The 17,054-nt window shown below is 39.5% G+C and overlaps 1 protein-coding gene across 2 annotated transcripts in view; it reads right to left on the bottom strand.

The window, feature by feature from the left end:
• Window positions 1-17,054, bottom strand: part of adcy8 (adenylate cyclase 8 (brain)) — a 117,238-nt gene that overhangs the window by 86,046 nt on the left and 14,138 nt on the right. For both annotated transcript variants that reach the window (XM_072570427.1, XM_072570426.1), the window contains exons 5-6: window positions 6,763-6,890; window positions 13-171 (exon numbers count right to left, since the gene is read on the bottom strand). In XM_072570427.1, the coding sequence (XP_072426528.1) occupies window positions 13-171; window positions 6,763-6,890 (287 nt within the window). The remainder of the gene's footprint in view (window positions 1-12; window positions 172-6,762; window positions 6,891-17,054) is intronic.

A 17,054-nucleotide genomic window follows, 5' to 3' on the forward strand; every position in this document is an offset into this window, starting at 1 on the left:
CATGATATCTACCCAGGGATTCCACCAGACTCCAGTTTGTTTGCAATATCAACATCCCAGGACCAGACATCAAATTGCCATTTCCGAAGCCCAAGCACTCCACAAAGCACTGATCCAGAGTGTATTCCTATACGCATATCAATCTCATGTTTTGTGTGGACTCTCACATATCTAGCCAAAAAAATGAGATAAAAATTACTGAAGTTTTCAAACATTAAAACAAGCAAACTACTATAACCTTAAAATTGTAAGGCAAATACAAATGGATAATAGCTTCAATAAAACAATGATGTAAAATCTTTAAGTGGTAATATTCAACAAAATAATACCATCACATATATATTAACAAACAATCACATTTTAGTTAAGGGTCAGTTTTCCACTTGTGCACTCCTGTTTTAAAGTAACTGCCTGCACAATTATCAGATAATGCAACTTTTAATCTCTCTTCATGGACGCTGCCTAATGCTCTGTTGTCTATTTCCAGCATTTTCTTTTTATTTTCAGATTTCCAGCATCCGCAGCATTATGCTTTTCCTTTTACTGTTAGTTATTTAAAGTTTAGACATTTATAAAATTTGCTTAATTAGTTCAATTAACAAATATTTGCTGCAGAAAAATTATAGTCCTTTTATCAACAATTTAGTGTCTTCTTCAGTGTTACTGATGTCTTAACAGCTGGACCTTTCCAGACAGCACACGCTCATAAATTGAGTTTGAAGGCACAAGAGGGATCTTGAACTGGCAAATCATTACAATAAAACACATTATAACCCAGTTGCATGTGACACTTAAAGTACAATGGTGACATTTTGTTGTATTTAAGTGCCAGTCATTTCTCAAGAGAGAACTGTTAAATGTCAAAAAGTGAATCTTAGTCATAGAGTCATGGAGATGTACAGCACGGAAACAGACCCTTTAATCCAACTCATCCATGCCGACCAGCTATCCCAATCTAATCTAGTCCCACTTGCCAGCACCGGGTGCATATCCCTCCAAACCCTTCCTATTCATATACAATATTCATATACCAGATGCCTTTTAAATTTTGTAATTGTACCAGCCTTCATCACTTCCTCTGGCAGCTCATTCCATACACACACCACTCTCTGTGTGAAAAAGTTGCCCCATTAGGTCTCTTTTATATCTTTCCCTTCTCTCCCTAAACCTATGCCCTCTAGTTCTGGAATCACCCACCTCAGGGAAAACACCTTGTTTATTTACCCTATCCATGGCCCTTTATGATTTTATAAACCTCTATTAGGTCACTCCTCAGCATCTGATGCTCTAGGGAAGACAGCCCCAGCCTATTCAGCCTCTCCCTATAGCTCAAATCCTCCAATCCTGGCAACATCCTTGTAAGTCGATCTTATGATCAGTTCTTGAGGCAACTGTCTTCACCTAACCTAATGGCCACAGGTCTTCTCTTTACCTAATCTTTAAAATCCACGTATTAAAATAAGATATCACACATTGACGCTTACGTGTTATTTTTAATATTAAAACCGTTCATGAAGAAGAAAAATAGACCCAGTGTACTATAAGTTGGCAGTAATCAAACATTGGAGTCACTAACCCATGTGGATTCTGAAGGCGGGCAAGGAGTAATGTTGGTGCTGCCACCACTTTGTTATGAAGTAGCAGGGGGTTCAGTGACCACAGTGCTGCTGGCTGTATCTGTGCTCCAGAGGGGACTGTATTGTAATGTACTAACATGTGGTATAGTTAGCCTTCTGCTCTTAACAGCAGACTGTCCCTTTTAAAGGCATTGAGTACTATTGCTACAAATTATAACGTGTACATATGAAAACCAGAACAGAGAGACTTTTCAGTGTAACAGATGTAACAGTGGAGGTGTTATTTTTGGGAGTGGACAGAAGGAGATAAGCTACTGTTCCTTTACGGTTGGGAAGCCAATTTGGAGCACTTCAGAAAGGGTAGCAAGTAGAGGTTCAAGACAGTCTCTTCACCTGGATCTGAGGAATTGGATGAAGTGCCACATGGTACAATAATCTCACTTGGACAAAGTCAGTGAATCCACCTTCATTCTTTTACACCAACGTCTTATGTTTCACAATGTAGCACAACCCATTACTCACGCATCAGCACTTGCTGGTACTCAGGACATGGACCTAACATCCAAATACTCAACTTCATTTTCACAAACTACCATTGGTGGCAGATTCCATCCTACTCAGAGCTGCATCCACATACCCTCAGCTATTTAGCTTTTGCAGGCACCATGACATTCTTCCCTCTTTCTTCTAGGCTAAGAATTAAAGGGAACAGCGCAGAAGCAGTGGAGAGCAAGGACGTTGCATCTCCTACAGATTACAGAGATAGCCTACAGCATCATGAAACTAACTGCCTTTGCCATTGTTGAGATCATTGAGAATGATGGCATGTTCCTGTCCTGTACCCCTTGTCAACCTCCTCGCACCCTCTCATCCTGTGATCTGGTTTTCAGGTTTTCTATTTTCAACCATTGCAGCAGCCCCAGCAGAATGCGAGAGCACAGCAGCATAAAACTGACAAGCAGGCCCCCTCACTTGGTCTAATATTTTCAGACACTAGCATAAATACCTTTCAGGCTAGTGAGTAGAATGTGCACATTGTAAATCATTCGGGCCTGAGTGGGCTACAGTCCTACCAGGGCTAGAGGGCATATTATCAGCTAGTTTATCAGATGGCGAGGTCAATGAACAGTTCCACCCACAGAGGACTCAGATAAGGGTTTCTGAGTGTGGCCAGAGACAGAAAGGTCTAAGTCTGAAATGTGTAACCATGATCAGTCGTGATAGGCAAGCAGAGCCTCAGCAATGTCTTGGCCACTCAGACACTATCTGTCCCAGGATTGGCTCCAGCACTAACAAGCCTCACTGCCAAGTAAGCTCCCTCTACCCGGGCTGCAGAACCCGGGACAACTCTCCGTGGAAAAAGAACCTTTTGAGGGCTCTTTGGTGACACGGGGAACATTTTGCGCTATATAAATGTATGTTTGGATGAATATGTTTTGTATTGTGCTCTATTTGTTTGTTTGTGCCTCTGTGTAGCCCTGATTGGTACAGTACCATACGTAAAGTCATGCCACAGAATGGAACATGGATCAAAGTCTGTGTCGAGAGCCTACTACAGTATGTGATAGCAAGACAAACAAGGTGTATGTGGGGCAAAGGGTTCTGCTGGCACCATTGCCTATCTTGATCAAAACATCAATGTTCTTTCCCCAGCCTCTGAGTGGATAAGTGTGGATTAAATGGTCAGTGGGATCTGTTTGGGCATGTGTACAGTATACAGGGAGCTAATGCATTAGAACTGTCAGGAATAAGGGATCTCAGTGCCTGTCTCCTGTGCAGTGTGTAGGGTCTGTGTGGAATTCATGGAACAGATCCACAGAATTCACACTTTAAAAAGGCCTTTCAGCCCATCAACTCTGCACCAAGAAAAAAAGGTATTTAAATGTACACTCATCTCACTTTACAGCACCTGACACATCGCTGTGAATGTTTTGACAATCCATGGGTCCAGCCAAACTATTTTTAAAGATTCCTAACTCAACTACCCTCTCAGGCAGTGCTTTCCAGTTTCCCACTACCGTCTGGATGAAAAAACTTTTTCTAAAATCCCCTCTAAATCTCTGCCTTTCATCTTATAGCAATACCCTTCAATTAAGGGGAAAGGCAGCTTTCATTCCACTCTATCATTAACCCTTGTATTCCTACATGCCCTCAATCAGGTCTCCTCTCTGTATTTCTATTTCTAAAGAAAACAACCAGAGTTTGGCTAGGCTCCTTTCAGATCTAAACTGCTCCATCCCAGGCAACATCCTGGTGAATCTCCTCTGGACCTCGTTCAGTGCAATCACATCTAGACTGCTCTGCCTCAGTTAGGTGGAAGGATGAGTCAAAAGCAAAAGACGGTTTAAAGCTTGGCAAATTGATTTGAATTAGCAGTAATTTTTGCCTGTTTTACTGATACATTTATGAACTTCCCATTGTGAACAGGAGTATTGTTCACAGCCTCACTCTAAAAGCTCAAACAAAAGTTTGCATTTCCAGATTATTCAATGTTATTTCATGGTAGATCTGAAATAGTTCTCAAAACCAAGACTTCTTGTTCTGTATTTCCAGCAAATCTGTGTTGGATCTGCTAATGACGTGGACAGACTTGGGTTAGGTGTATAGAAAGGTGGCCATGCCCAGTGACTCCTATTAATTTTATCAGCCTCCTTAAAATTTCTGCTACATGCAAGAATAATGCATTTATAGAAGTAGTAACTAAAATTCTTACAATGCTAAAAAATTGGACTTGCATAGCATTAAAATTTACACCAATATTCAAAATTACACTGCAATTTTAGAAAGAGATTTATAATATATAATCCATGATAACAAGTTGCCATTTTTACTTGTATCTCCAATAAAGCTTTACAAAATTGTGGGATAAATGAACAGAGACTCTGTGATGAATGATATTGGTTTAGACATAAATATTGTCTAGAATATTAAAGGAACACATCTGATTTTTGTCAAATAGTATCATTTTATGCCAACTATGAGAGCAAATGGGACTTCCTTTAACATGTTATACCAAAAGCCACCACCTCTCAACCTGAGATTTAGGGTAATAAAGTTACACAATAAAGTAAACCCACATAATACAGTTGTGGCTCAGTTGGTGAAACTGTCTCCTTTCAATTAGAAGGTTATGGCTGACATAATGTTTTTTAAAAAAAGGAGCAAGTGAGGACTGCAGATGCTGGACAGTCAGAGTCGAAAAGTGTGGCTCTGGAAAGGTACAACAGATCAGGCAGCATCCGAGAAACAGGAGACTTGACGTTTCAGGCAGAAGCCCTTCATTGGGAACGTGAATTTTAAAAAAGTAATTTTTTAAAAAACTCAACCTGCTCAGCCACATTAGGACATATCTGCAATGCAAGATAGGACCAGAACCCAGCCTTTCTTGCCCAGAGGTAGCAACAAGAGAACTATGCCTTGAGACTCCAGTTTACACACTTAGGTTTCTAGCGTGGGCCTTGAATTCCCTAATCTTCTAACTTGGAAGCTAAAGCATTACCACTGAGGTGACGCTGATACATTTTAATAGATCTACTGCAAGTATAGTTCACTGGGAGGTGAGCAAAATAGATGTTTTATTAATTAAATATGTTGGCGGGTTAAATAAGTATCACAAATTTTCTTGCATAATTTACAAATGCCATTAATCCACAAGTAGCATGCTCTAGCTGCAAATTGGAAACCAATATTTGTATCAATACACAATTTTTATTGTTGACTGCACATTTAACCACTACATTTTATTATTCTAATTGTAATGAGTCAAAATATTAATGTCCAGTCCAGTTAAATATAAGAAACATTTAAATCCCCAGGAAAATCAATATGTAGTATGTTTATTCATTTCAGTAATAATCATTATTAAATGCTTTAAATGCATTACAAACAGGAAAGTCTTGCGTTTCTAGCACTGATCATGACTTCAGGATTTTTTCTGCTAAAAAGCCATTGAGGTAATTTTGAACTTTAGCCACTGTTGCAATATAGAGAATACAGCAACAATTTTTTTTTAAATTGCAAAATTCCACAGACATCAATATGATAATAACCTGATAATATTGTTTTTTAGTGATGCTGACTGAGGGTTAAAAATTAGCAAGAGACAATGTTCTTTGAAATGGTTCTTTAAAATGGAATTGCTTACAACCACTGATAGGACAGTAGGATTTAATCTGAAAATGTGTTGCTGGAAAAGCGCATCAGGTCAGGCAGCATCCAAGGAACAGGAGAATCGACGTTTAGGGCATAAGCCCTTCTTCAGGAATGAGGAAAGTGTGTCCAGCAGGCTAAGATAAAAGGTAGGAAGGAGGGACTTGGGGGAGGGGCGTTGGGAATGCGATAGGTGGAGGGAGGTCAAGGTGAGGGTGATAGGCCGGAGTGGGAGTGGGGATGGAGATGTCAGGAAGAAGATTGCAGGTTAGGAAGGCGGTGCTGAGTTCGAGGGATTTGACTGAGACAAGGTGGGGGGGGGAGGGGAAATGAGGAAACGGGAGAAATCTGAGTTCATCCCATCTTCCACCTGGGAACCCTCCAACCACAAGGGATAAACTCGGATTTCTCCAGTTTCCTTATTTCCCTCCCCCCACCTTGTCTCAGTCAAATCCCTCGAACTCAGCACCGCCTTCCTAACCTGCAATCTTCTTCCTGACATCTCCATCCCCACTCCCACTCCGGCCTATCACCCTCACCTTGACCTCCCTCCACCTATCGCATTCCCAACGCCCCTCCCCCAAGTCCCTCCTCCCTACCTTTTATCTTAGCCTGTTGGACACACTTTCCTCATTCCTGAAGAAGGGCTGATGCCCGAAACGTCGATTCTCCTGTTCCTTGGATGCTGCCTGACCTGATGCGCTTTTCCAGCAACACATTTTCAGCTCTGATCTCCAGCATCTGCAGTCCTCACGTTCTCCCAGTAGGATTTAATGTCTCATCTGAAAGCAGCATCTCTAACAGCTCAGCACTCCCTCAGTACGAAAGAGGAATTTCATTTCTTATGATTTGTGCTCAAGTACTGGAGAAGCCCTTAAACCCACAATGTTTTAACTGAGACGTACAGTTTCACCAGTTGAGCCATAAATGATATTACGTATGTTTACTGTATTATGTATCTATTGTGTAACTTTATTATCTTAAATCTGCACTTGTAATATGCTTCAGCATACTTGCATAATTGTGATGAAATTACCTTATTGCCTTGATCATGCTAAGACCCATTTCAACACAGCAGTGTGCGTGGTCTTGACGTGGTTCAGGAAGTCCAGAAACACAGTAGTAGCAATCTCCCAAAATCTTAATTCTAAGGCAGTGATGCTCCTAAAAATTATTAAAAATACATTAGTTTAACTACTACACTGCACTGTATAATTGTGTTAGTGGAACTCTTTACATGCACAGATGCATCATTTTCATAATTTAGCATTTATTAAGCCTCTGACAAATTTGCTGAGGGAAGAAGCAAAAATTGGTAAATTTCTCTTCAATGCTCAAACGCATTATATCAGTTGTCTGGGGAAAAGCATGACAGAAACTGTAAGAAAACAATCTCAAGCATCCTTTACATATCACACCTTACTTAAAATAAGCAGGCCACATAGGAAGCACTTAAAAATATACTTAAATTAAAATTTAAGTAAGTACATTTTGTTAGTAAACATTGTGACACATTACAACAGGTCACATATTAGAAATGTATTATTCTGTCTGGAAAATATAATTGCATAAATTACAGATAATATGCAATGTAAATGAGTCTTTCAGCTAATTATTGAGTACCGAGGGATATGCCCTATTCTAAGGAGCAAGACCTTCTTAGAGGTGCTATATTTCTCTGCCGATTTAATTACAAAACACAGTATGGTTGAAATTAGTCTTTGCTTCTGGCAAAAAATGGACTGAAAGCAAACTGGCATCAAATGGAGAAAAAATTATTTTAATTTACCCATCTCCTGAAAGATATATAGATACCGTAAACAATTGTTTTCTTAAACTACATGCAAGCAAAAAATTACAGCTAAAAAGACACTTGGACATCAATGGTGAAAATATCATTAGAACTGATCAAGCAAATCAAGAAAATATGTCAGATGGCAAATAATATTAATAAAATTCACTGAGAGATTGTACTGAAGAAACGTTGATGAGAAATGAAAAACTCTTTATTCTTATGCTCAAAGGAAGCAAGTCTCCAATATTATAAGTAAAGTCAATGGTAAATAAAACCAAATAGATAGCTCACAGGGAATCCAAAATAGGTATAAGACTCAGCTCTGAAGTCAATCCTAATCTTCGCAGCTCAAGAACCCAGCACTTGGATTATGTTTCAATGTCTTATCTGACAGCTGCATCCACAGCTTTCCCCGTTCATCTCAAACCCTGCTCAAATTAAACTCAAGAAGTAGATAGAGCCTTGTCGGGTTCCTGGTCTGGGACCACCTCTTGGGGCTTTAACCCTAATTGAACTCAAGCACACCTGTCTTTGGCAGGTTTATATCCATGTTGTGGAGCACTTTTAGAATAATGAACTCAGAGAGGTTAAGTAACTTCACAGAAGCGAAAATGAAAAAAACTGATTTTTTTCAATTAGATAGAGTTGGGGCAGAAAATGTATCCATTATGAGAGGTAGAAATAGTCTAAGGGTTTGGAGCTATTTCTTTTGGAAGAGAGATTAACTTCTGGAATAATTTGACAGAAAATGCAGCAAGTGTAGTTTCACTGCCAGTAATCAACAGGGAGTTGGACAAGTTCTCAACAGTGGTAAACATGTGTATGCACAGAAGACATTTGGGTTTTACCTTATTACCTAGCGACCAGCTTCAGAATCAGAAACAAATTTCACAGAAATTTCTCCTGGACCAGTCATTTTATTTTGCCTTTTCAAAATATTGCATGATGCAGTGGTCTCTGTTGGAGTTGGAGGGTAGTGGGCAGAATATGTAAATAGTTTTCAAAAAATACACAGTGCCTTGATAGGTTCTGAAAGACCATCCATCGTATGTCACGTATTTTTACATAAACTTTGGTCATGTGCTCTAATATTACCTTGTGTTGTTCAGTGTCAAATTGTCTTTGTGAAGCTGCTTGGAACATGTTCTTACATTAGAAGTGTTAGCTAAAAGCAAATTGCTGTTTACAGATTTTCAGTGTCTATTTTCTTCAATAATAAATGAATTTCTTCTGATTAAAATGCACTTTTGACAAGTCTAGCTGTAAGTGCCCATTGCAAATCAGTACTTAGCTTTCATCAAACTTTCAACACTATGAACATTTCACTTATTATTGAGTTATGTATCAGGTTTTTCTGATTATTAATTCAAATTAGTAGAGAACCCTGACCGATTCTTTGAAGAACTGTTTAAACAGGTCCAGAAATGGCCACCAAGTATATGGGCAAAGGTACTAAATGAGTACTTCTGTCTTAACCAAATTTTAAAAAAATGATAGCAATGGCTCAGTTGAAAAGGTGGATATTGAGCAACTGAGCAGTACAGTGATAGATAAAGAAGAAGTGCTAAAGAGACCGTTAGCACTCCAGGTAGAAAAATTGTCAGACTCAAATGGGATACATCCTAGATTGCTGAGACAGGTAAAGGAGCAAATTGCGGCGATGTTGACAGAAATTATCCAGACCTCTTTGAAACAGGATTAGTCCTAGCAAACTGGAGGACTGCAAAAGTGATGCAGTTGTTTAAGAAAGGGGCAAAGGGTCACCTAGGAAACTACAGACCTATTAGCTTGACATCAATAGCGGAAAAACTGACAGAGGCCATAATATGGGATAAGATAAATATACACTTAGAGAAAAATATGTTAACACCACACAGTCAACATGTCACGTTGACTTTGGCAAGGCCAGGTCATGTTTGTCAAATTTAACCAAATATTTTGACAAGGTGACATAGGCAGTGGATGAGGGTAGTGCTGTAGATGTTGTATATTTGAACTTTCAGACAGCATTTGATGCCACATGACAGGTTGGTTAGCAAATTAGAAATGCTTGGGATTGATGGATCCTTGGCAGCGTGCATTAGAAGTTGTCTAAAAAACAAAAAACAGAAGGTAGGTATAGAACAGCGTTTCTCAGACTGAAGGTGAGTTGAAGATGGTGTTCCCCAGAGATTGGTGTTGGGACCTTTGATTTTTCTGATTTATGTTAACAATTGGAGATGACTGTTGAGGGTAAAATCTTTAAATTTGTAAGTGAGGGAGAATAGTGAATTGTGAGAGGATGATGCTGAGTGACTTCAGAGGAACATTGACTGATTGAACAAATGAGCAGACAACAGAAAGATAAATTTCAATGCAGAGAAACGTGAGATAATGCATTGTGGTCAAAGAAACACAGAACAATGGTACAACTTGAGGGGAGTATAGGAGCAGAGGGACCTCGGGGTTCACGTGCATAATTCTCTGAAGGTGGCCAGTGAAGTTGAAACAATTGTTAAGAAAGCTTATAGGATCCTTGGGTTTATAAATAGAGGCATAAAGCAAAGAAATGATGTTACACTCTAAAAATCATTGGTCAGATCACACTTAAGAGTATTAGGCTTAATTCTGGGCATCTTATTGAAGGAAGAATATTAAAGCCCTGGAGAGAGGGCAAAGGAAATTTATTAGGATTACATCAGGAATGAGGGATTTTAGATACAAGGAAAGATGAGAGAAATTGGGCTTATTCTCCTTGGTGCACAAAAGATTAAGAGGTGACCTAACTGAGGTTTTCAAAATTTTGACAGGGTAAAGAAGGATATTCTGTTTCACTATTTGGTATGTCAGTAACTAGTGGTCACAATGTCAAGCTTGTCAGCAAGAGAGCTAGGGGTGGAATGAGGAGAAATTTCTTTACTCAGGAGAGCTGTTAGGATTTGGAATGCAATGATTGGGAGAGTGGTGAAGGTAATTCCATAGGAGGTTTCAAAAGAGAGCTTGACATAAAATTGCAAGTGACCATTTAGAAGGCTACGGAGATAGGGCTGGAGAATGGAACTAGCTGGCTAGCTCTTTCAAGAAGCCAGTACAAACAGAATGGGTCAATATATCTCTTGCTGTACTGTAAATTATAGAGTCATAGAGATTAAATTACCTATAGCGCGGAAACAGACCCTTCGGCCCAACCAGTCCACACCGACTCTCCAAAGAGTAACCCACCCAGACCCATTTCCCTCTGACTAATGCACCTAACACTATGGGCAATTTAGAATGGCCAATTCACCTGACCTGCACATCTTTGGACTGTGGGAGGAAACCCACGCAGACACGGGGAGAATGTGCAAACTCCACATAGACAGTCGCCCAAGGCTGGAATCAAACCTGGGACCCTGGTGCTGGAGGCAGCAGTGCTAACCACTGAGCCACCATGCCGCCTACAGTACAGCATGGATGTACAGCATCTCCATGACTCTATAATTTACAGTACAGCAGGAGACCATTTGACCCATTCAGTTTGTACTAGCTCCTTGAAAGAGCTAGCCAGCTCGTTCAATTCTCCAGCCCTATCTCTGTAGCCTCCTAAATTTATCACTTGCAACTTTATGTCCAGCTCTCTTTTGAAACCTCCTATGGAATTACCTTCACAACTCTCCCAGACAGTGCATTCCAAATCCTAACAGTTCTCCCGAGTAAAGAAATTTCTCCTCATTCCACCCTGAGCTCCATTTCTATGATTCTAATTAGCAGATGCATTGTTGTCATTTAACTCTACAATTACTGACATCCCCCAATGGGCTGATACTGATCTTGTAACAATCAAATGAATCTTTTGTAGTAACATGATATCATGTGTATATGCATACATATAAACATATTAGGAACTGGAGTAAGCCATTTAACACTTCAAACCTGCCGCACCATTTGGTAAGATCATGGTTGATCTGACTGTGGCCTCCACTTGGCTTTCCTATCTACCCTATTACCTTCTAAATCTCTACTTCAATTCAGAATCTAACTTAGCGTTAATGTTCAATGACTGTCTCTCCACTGCTCTCTAGGGAGGAGAGTTCCACAGAGTAACAACCCTTTCAGAAAACAAGAAATCTTCACATGTTAATCTTAAACGGGAGAATCCTTATTTTTAGACTGACTCTCCTAGTTTGAGTCTCTCAGAAGAAACATCCTCTCATCTTACCAATGCTTTGTAGCAGAATTTCCCTACGTTTGCATTCCAATGCCATTACGAATAAATGGCATTTTGGAAGTTGGTTCCTAAATGTGGGCACAAATGATGCACCTTTGGCAGGATGTAAACATACCTAATCAGTGATTTTTCTTTCCATTGAAGTCAATGACAAAAATCGAACAGGGTTTACACTAGGTAGCCAGTCTGATGTTGGTGTTTCTCAGCCCATGGTGCACAACCTAATATTCAAGTGCAATCTCATAAATGAAATGGAACATTTTAAAATACCTTGCTTTAATCTCTATATGATACCCTTTGCTATACTGTCAAACAGTCTATTTTCTTTGCAACCTGAGAGAATAAAGTTGATTAGATCCCCTCCTGTGTGGAAATAGGCTCTTCAGCCCAACAAGTCCACACTGACCCTCCAAAGAATAACCCACCCCCCTCTGCCTAATGCACCTAACACCATGGGCAATTTAGCATGGCCAATTCACCTGATCTGCACATCTTTGGACTGTGGGAGGAAACTGGAGCAAACCTACACAGACACAGGGAGAATGTGCAAACGCCACACAGTCACCCGAGGCTGGAATTGAACTCCGGTCCCTGGTACTGTGAGGCTGTTGTGCTAACCACTGAGTCACTGTGCTGCCCTTGCTGAGATGTTCACCAAGATTCAGCAATGCCCAGTGGCATTAAAATCCCTCCACCGTGTTCCTACTGTGTGTATGTCCCATATCTCATTTTTGACAGATCGTGTCACTTTATATTTATCTGCATTTAACATACTTGCTATTCATCTCTGCATAAAGCAAATATCTCTCTGAATTCTCTGGTGATTCTAGATAGTTGCCACTGACCCTCCTGTGCTGTCATTCTTAAATTTAAACAACTTTGAAATGATTTAAAACTCATAAATTTGGTAAATAGAAATATGGAAACAATGTGAACCATATTTTTGAATAATAAACACAAAAAGCCAAGAAATAAATCCTTATGAAAGAGTTGGTTAGCCTTTGATTAGTGACCTGTGCTTGAAAACTATTTCTCCTTATTTATTCTTTCAAAACCCTTTCAACACCTTTATCTCACCTCTTTTTATCCTTCTCTGCTCCAAAGTGAACAACTTCAGTTTCTCTAGTGTCCCCATCACGGTTCCCTCTAATTCGTCCTTCGTTTGCACAGACTGCTGAGGTCCATGTGTGACAGGACTTCCGAAACCAGATGTCAATGTTACAATCTGCATTGCCATGATGTGTTGAACATTAGAATAGCTGTGCCCATGCGTAGCCTTGAGGAAATGCTGCTCAGCATTAAAAAAACAATGAATCCTGACCCTCTGTCTTTTGTGGTGTTAATCAAATCTCAGTCCACTTTATCCCGAATATTCTTTGTGCTCCTACCTTGTGCAATAATCTTTTATGAGGCACCTTGGCCTCCTGGAAACCCAAATACACTATATCTATCTGTTCCCCTTTATCAACTCTATTCATTATATCCTTAAAGAACTCTAGCAAATTTGTCAAACATGATTTCCCTTCCACAAAATCGTGCTGACTCTGTTTGATTGCATTAAGCTTTTCTCAATATCCTGGTATTTCTTCCTATAAAACAGATTATGTGTCTGCTTCAGTCCCATTAGTTTGTCAATACTTTATCCCTTGTGATAGAGACTGTTGTAAGATCTTTCCTCCTATTAGTACTTTGCTCATCTGTCATCTTTAGGATGTTTATTGTGTTCTCCACCATGAAGACTGATACAAAGTATTGGTTTAAATTATCTGCTATTTCTGTGTTCCCTATTATTCAACGATTCCACACTTACTTCAGCTCTCTACACTTTTTTATACCGAAAGAAGCAATAATGGGAGACTGGTTAGCAAGGTTAGATCACATGGAATACAGGAAGAACTAGCCATTTGGATACAGACTGGCTCAAAGGTAGAAGACAGAGAGTGGTGTTGGAGGGTTATTTTTCAGACTGGAGGTCTGTGACCAGTGGTGTGCCACAAGGATTGGTGCAAGGTTCATTTATATCACTTATATAAATGATTTGGATGCGAACACAGGAGGTATAGTTAGTAAATTTGCAGATGACAACAAAATTGGAGATGTAGTGGACAGCAAAGAAGTCCTCAGAGTCCAATGAGATCTTGATCAGATGGGTCAATGAGCCAAGGAGTGGCATACAGAGTTTAATTTAGATAAATGTGAGGTGCTGCATTTTGGAATGGCAAATTATATTGGAAAGGCAGGATTTATATACTTAATGGTAAGGTCCTAGGGAGTGTTGCTTCACAAAGAGTGCAGGTCCATAGTTTCTTGAAAGTGGAGTCACAGGTAGATAGGTTAGTGAAGAAGGAATTTGGTATGCTCTCCTTTATTGGACAGAGCATTGACTATAGGAGTTGGGAGGTTATATTGCAGCTGTACAAGACAGTAGTTAGGCCACTTTTGGAATATTGTGCACAGTTCTGGTTTCCCTCCTATAGGAAGGAGGTTGTGAAACTTGAAAGGGTTCAGAAAAGATTTACAAGGATGTTGCCAGGGTTGGAGAATTTGAGCTACAGGGAGAGGCTGAATAGGCTGGGGGTGTTTTCCCTGGAGCGTCAAAGGCTGAGGGGTGACCTCATAGAGGTTTATGAAATCATGAGGGGCATGAATAGGGTAAACAGATTAGGTCTTTTCCCTGGGGTGGGGGAGTCCAGAACTAGAGGGCATAGGTTTAGGGTGAGAAGGGAAGGATTTAAAAAAAGATCTATGGAACAACTTTTCACACAGAGGGTGGTGCGTGTATGGAATGAGCTGACAGATTAAGTGGTGGAGGCTGGTACAATTGCAACATTTAAGAGGCATCTGGATGGGTATAAGAATAGTAAGGGCTTAGAGGGATATGGACCAAGTCCTGGCAAATGGGATTAGATTAATTTAGGATATCTGGTCAGCATGAATGAGTTGGACTGAAGGGTCTGTTTCCGCGCTGTACATCTCTATGACTCTTGTTATATGTTTTGTACATTTATCACCTATGAACTTTCATAATTCATCTTCTGCTTCCTTATTAGCTGGTTAGTGGTTTGCTGCTGGCTCCTAAAAGATTCCCAATTTTCTGCCTACCATTAGCTTTCATCACTCGGCATTCCTTAGTTTTTGACTGGATTGTTTGATTGGCCTTCTCTAAAGCTGTAACATCCTCCCAAATTATGGTGCATAAAATTGGCTGTAAGAATCTAGCTGATATCTTACTACTATTTCATAAAAGTTTTTATTTTCTTACTTCTGTACTCTTTTCCTTGTTGTACAAAGGCACGAATCCCATCCATCTTTAAAACAACCTTTCTCCTACAAAGATTTATGTAAATACAAACCCTGGTTCCACTGTTCAGTTCCCATTAAAACTATCATTTATTTTATTTTTGCCATTCCTCAACCTTCCTGCCAAAATAAATCACTCCATATTTCTCTACATTAGATCTAATCTGCCATTTTGTCAGTCTGCTTCTGTCCTTTTGAGGTTTGCCACTATCTTCCTCACAGTTTATCTGAGTTTTGAATTTTGTGGCATCTGCAAGGTTTGAAACTATAGAGTCATAGAAGTCTACTGCACAGTAAAAGGCTCCTTCGGTCCATTAAGTCTGCGCCAGTCAAAATCGGTCACCTAATTATATTATGCTCTGTATACCCAAGGTACTAATATATAATATTTCTCCTTTCTGAAAAAGAAGTGTTCACCACTATTCTATTTTCTGTCCACTTGCTGATCTCATTTCCACATGGCCTTCAACCCACAGATTAATTGCTCCTATTGAGTCTATTATGTGGTACTCTGTGAAAGAGCTTCTGGAAGTCAAAATGCACAATGTAACCAAACTCTCCATGAATTAATTAAAGAACGAGTTGCAAGAGTTATATTGTATTGGAATGTGGGTTGGACATTCCATTCTACCCAACATTAAATAACTTGTTAGCAAGGGGCTGAAGTGGCAGATTGTGGATTTGAGGCTACACTCAGATAAGTCATGATCAGCCAGATCAGCTAAGATCTCAATAAATGGTGAAGCAGGATCAAATAGATGAATAAGCCATGTCTGCTCCAAATTTGTATGCCCATATGTAACATTGCGCACACAAATGCTTAATATTGCAGGTGTAAAGCTCTGTCCTTGAGAATGCAGGCAAAAAAAAAGCATTTACTTTCTCCTACCAATTAAAAGATTCCACAGTTGGTTTAAAAAAAATTCCAGGATGCCCAATGGATTATCTGGGCCCTTTTATGAATGCAGTTTCATATCACATGATTCCCTAAGGGAGTCTTGCCCCACGTCATTTTAGTGCCTTCTGGAATAGGTTTGATCTTACTGGGTTACCCTATTATTTTAACATCAATAAGCATTTGAAACCATTTAGCATCAATATGAAAGTGGCAGATCACAGAACCTTAAGAGACACATACTTCATCAACTCAAATATCAAAGCCTAAAACACAATAACAGCAATTTACATTTATATAGCACCGTTATTGAAGAAAAGCATCGCTAGGCACTTAATCGGAATGTGATCAAGCATAAACGATACTGAACTGCAGACAGAGATATTACGACAGGTTGGTCACAAATGTGGACCATTTTACAGGAAGAGAGAGGATTGGAAAAGCATTTTGGGAAAATCATAGACACAGGCAACTGAAAGCATAGCACTCAATGACTATGCAAAGTAACTCAAGGATGCACAAAATGCCATAATTGAAGAAGCATAAAGATTTTGGAATGTTGAAGGTCTGGGAAAGGTGACAGAGACAAGTTGGGCCAAGCTCATTAAGGAATTTGAGCAGAAAGGTGAGAATTTAAAATTATCACACTTTTGGACAGAATGCCAATTTATGTTAGACTGAACAAAGATCATAGAATCCTAGTCATACAGTCAAACAGAAAAGAAACAGACCTTCGGTCCAGATTGACCATAATCCCAACTAAACTAGTTCCACCTGCCTGCACTTGGCCCATATCCCTCCAAATATTTCTTATTCATGTACTAATCTAAATATCCTTTAAAAGAACCAAACATGAATCAAAGTTTAAAAAAATCTTATACAACTGAAATGTAAAAATAGCTGTAAGAAATCTAGAAGTAAGCTTGCAATTTCAGAAGCAGCTGCAAGATCCACGCTACTTACAGTCGATGGGTGAACGGAACTTGGTGTGGGTTAGGATACAGGCAATGGATTTAATGTCTCCTGAAAAACAGCACCTCTGAAAATACAGAGTTTCCCGTGTATTGCATTTATGTATCAGCTTGAATTACACACTTAGGCCTTACAGTGTGGCTTGAAAGTGCCATTACTTCGCCAAGGGTACTTGATATT

The sequence above is a fragment of the Chiloscyllium punctatum genome, chromosome 5, assembly GCF_047496795.1.
Source record: "Chiloscyllium punctatum isolate Juve2018m chromosome 5, sChiPun1.3, whole genome shotgun sequence".
Lineage (NCBI taxonomy): Eukaryota > Metazoa > Chordata > Chondrichthyes > Orectolobiformes > Hemiscylliidae > Chiloscyllium > Chiloscyllium punctatum.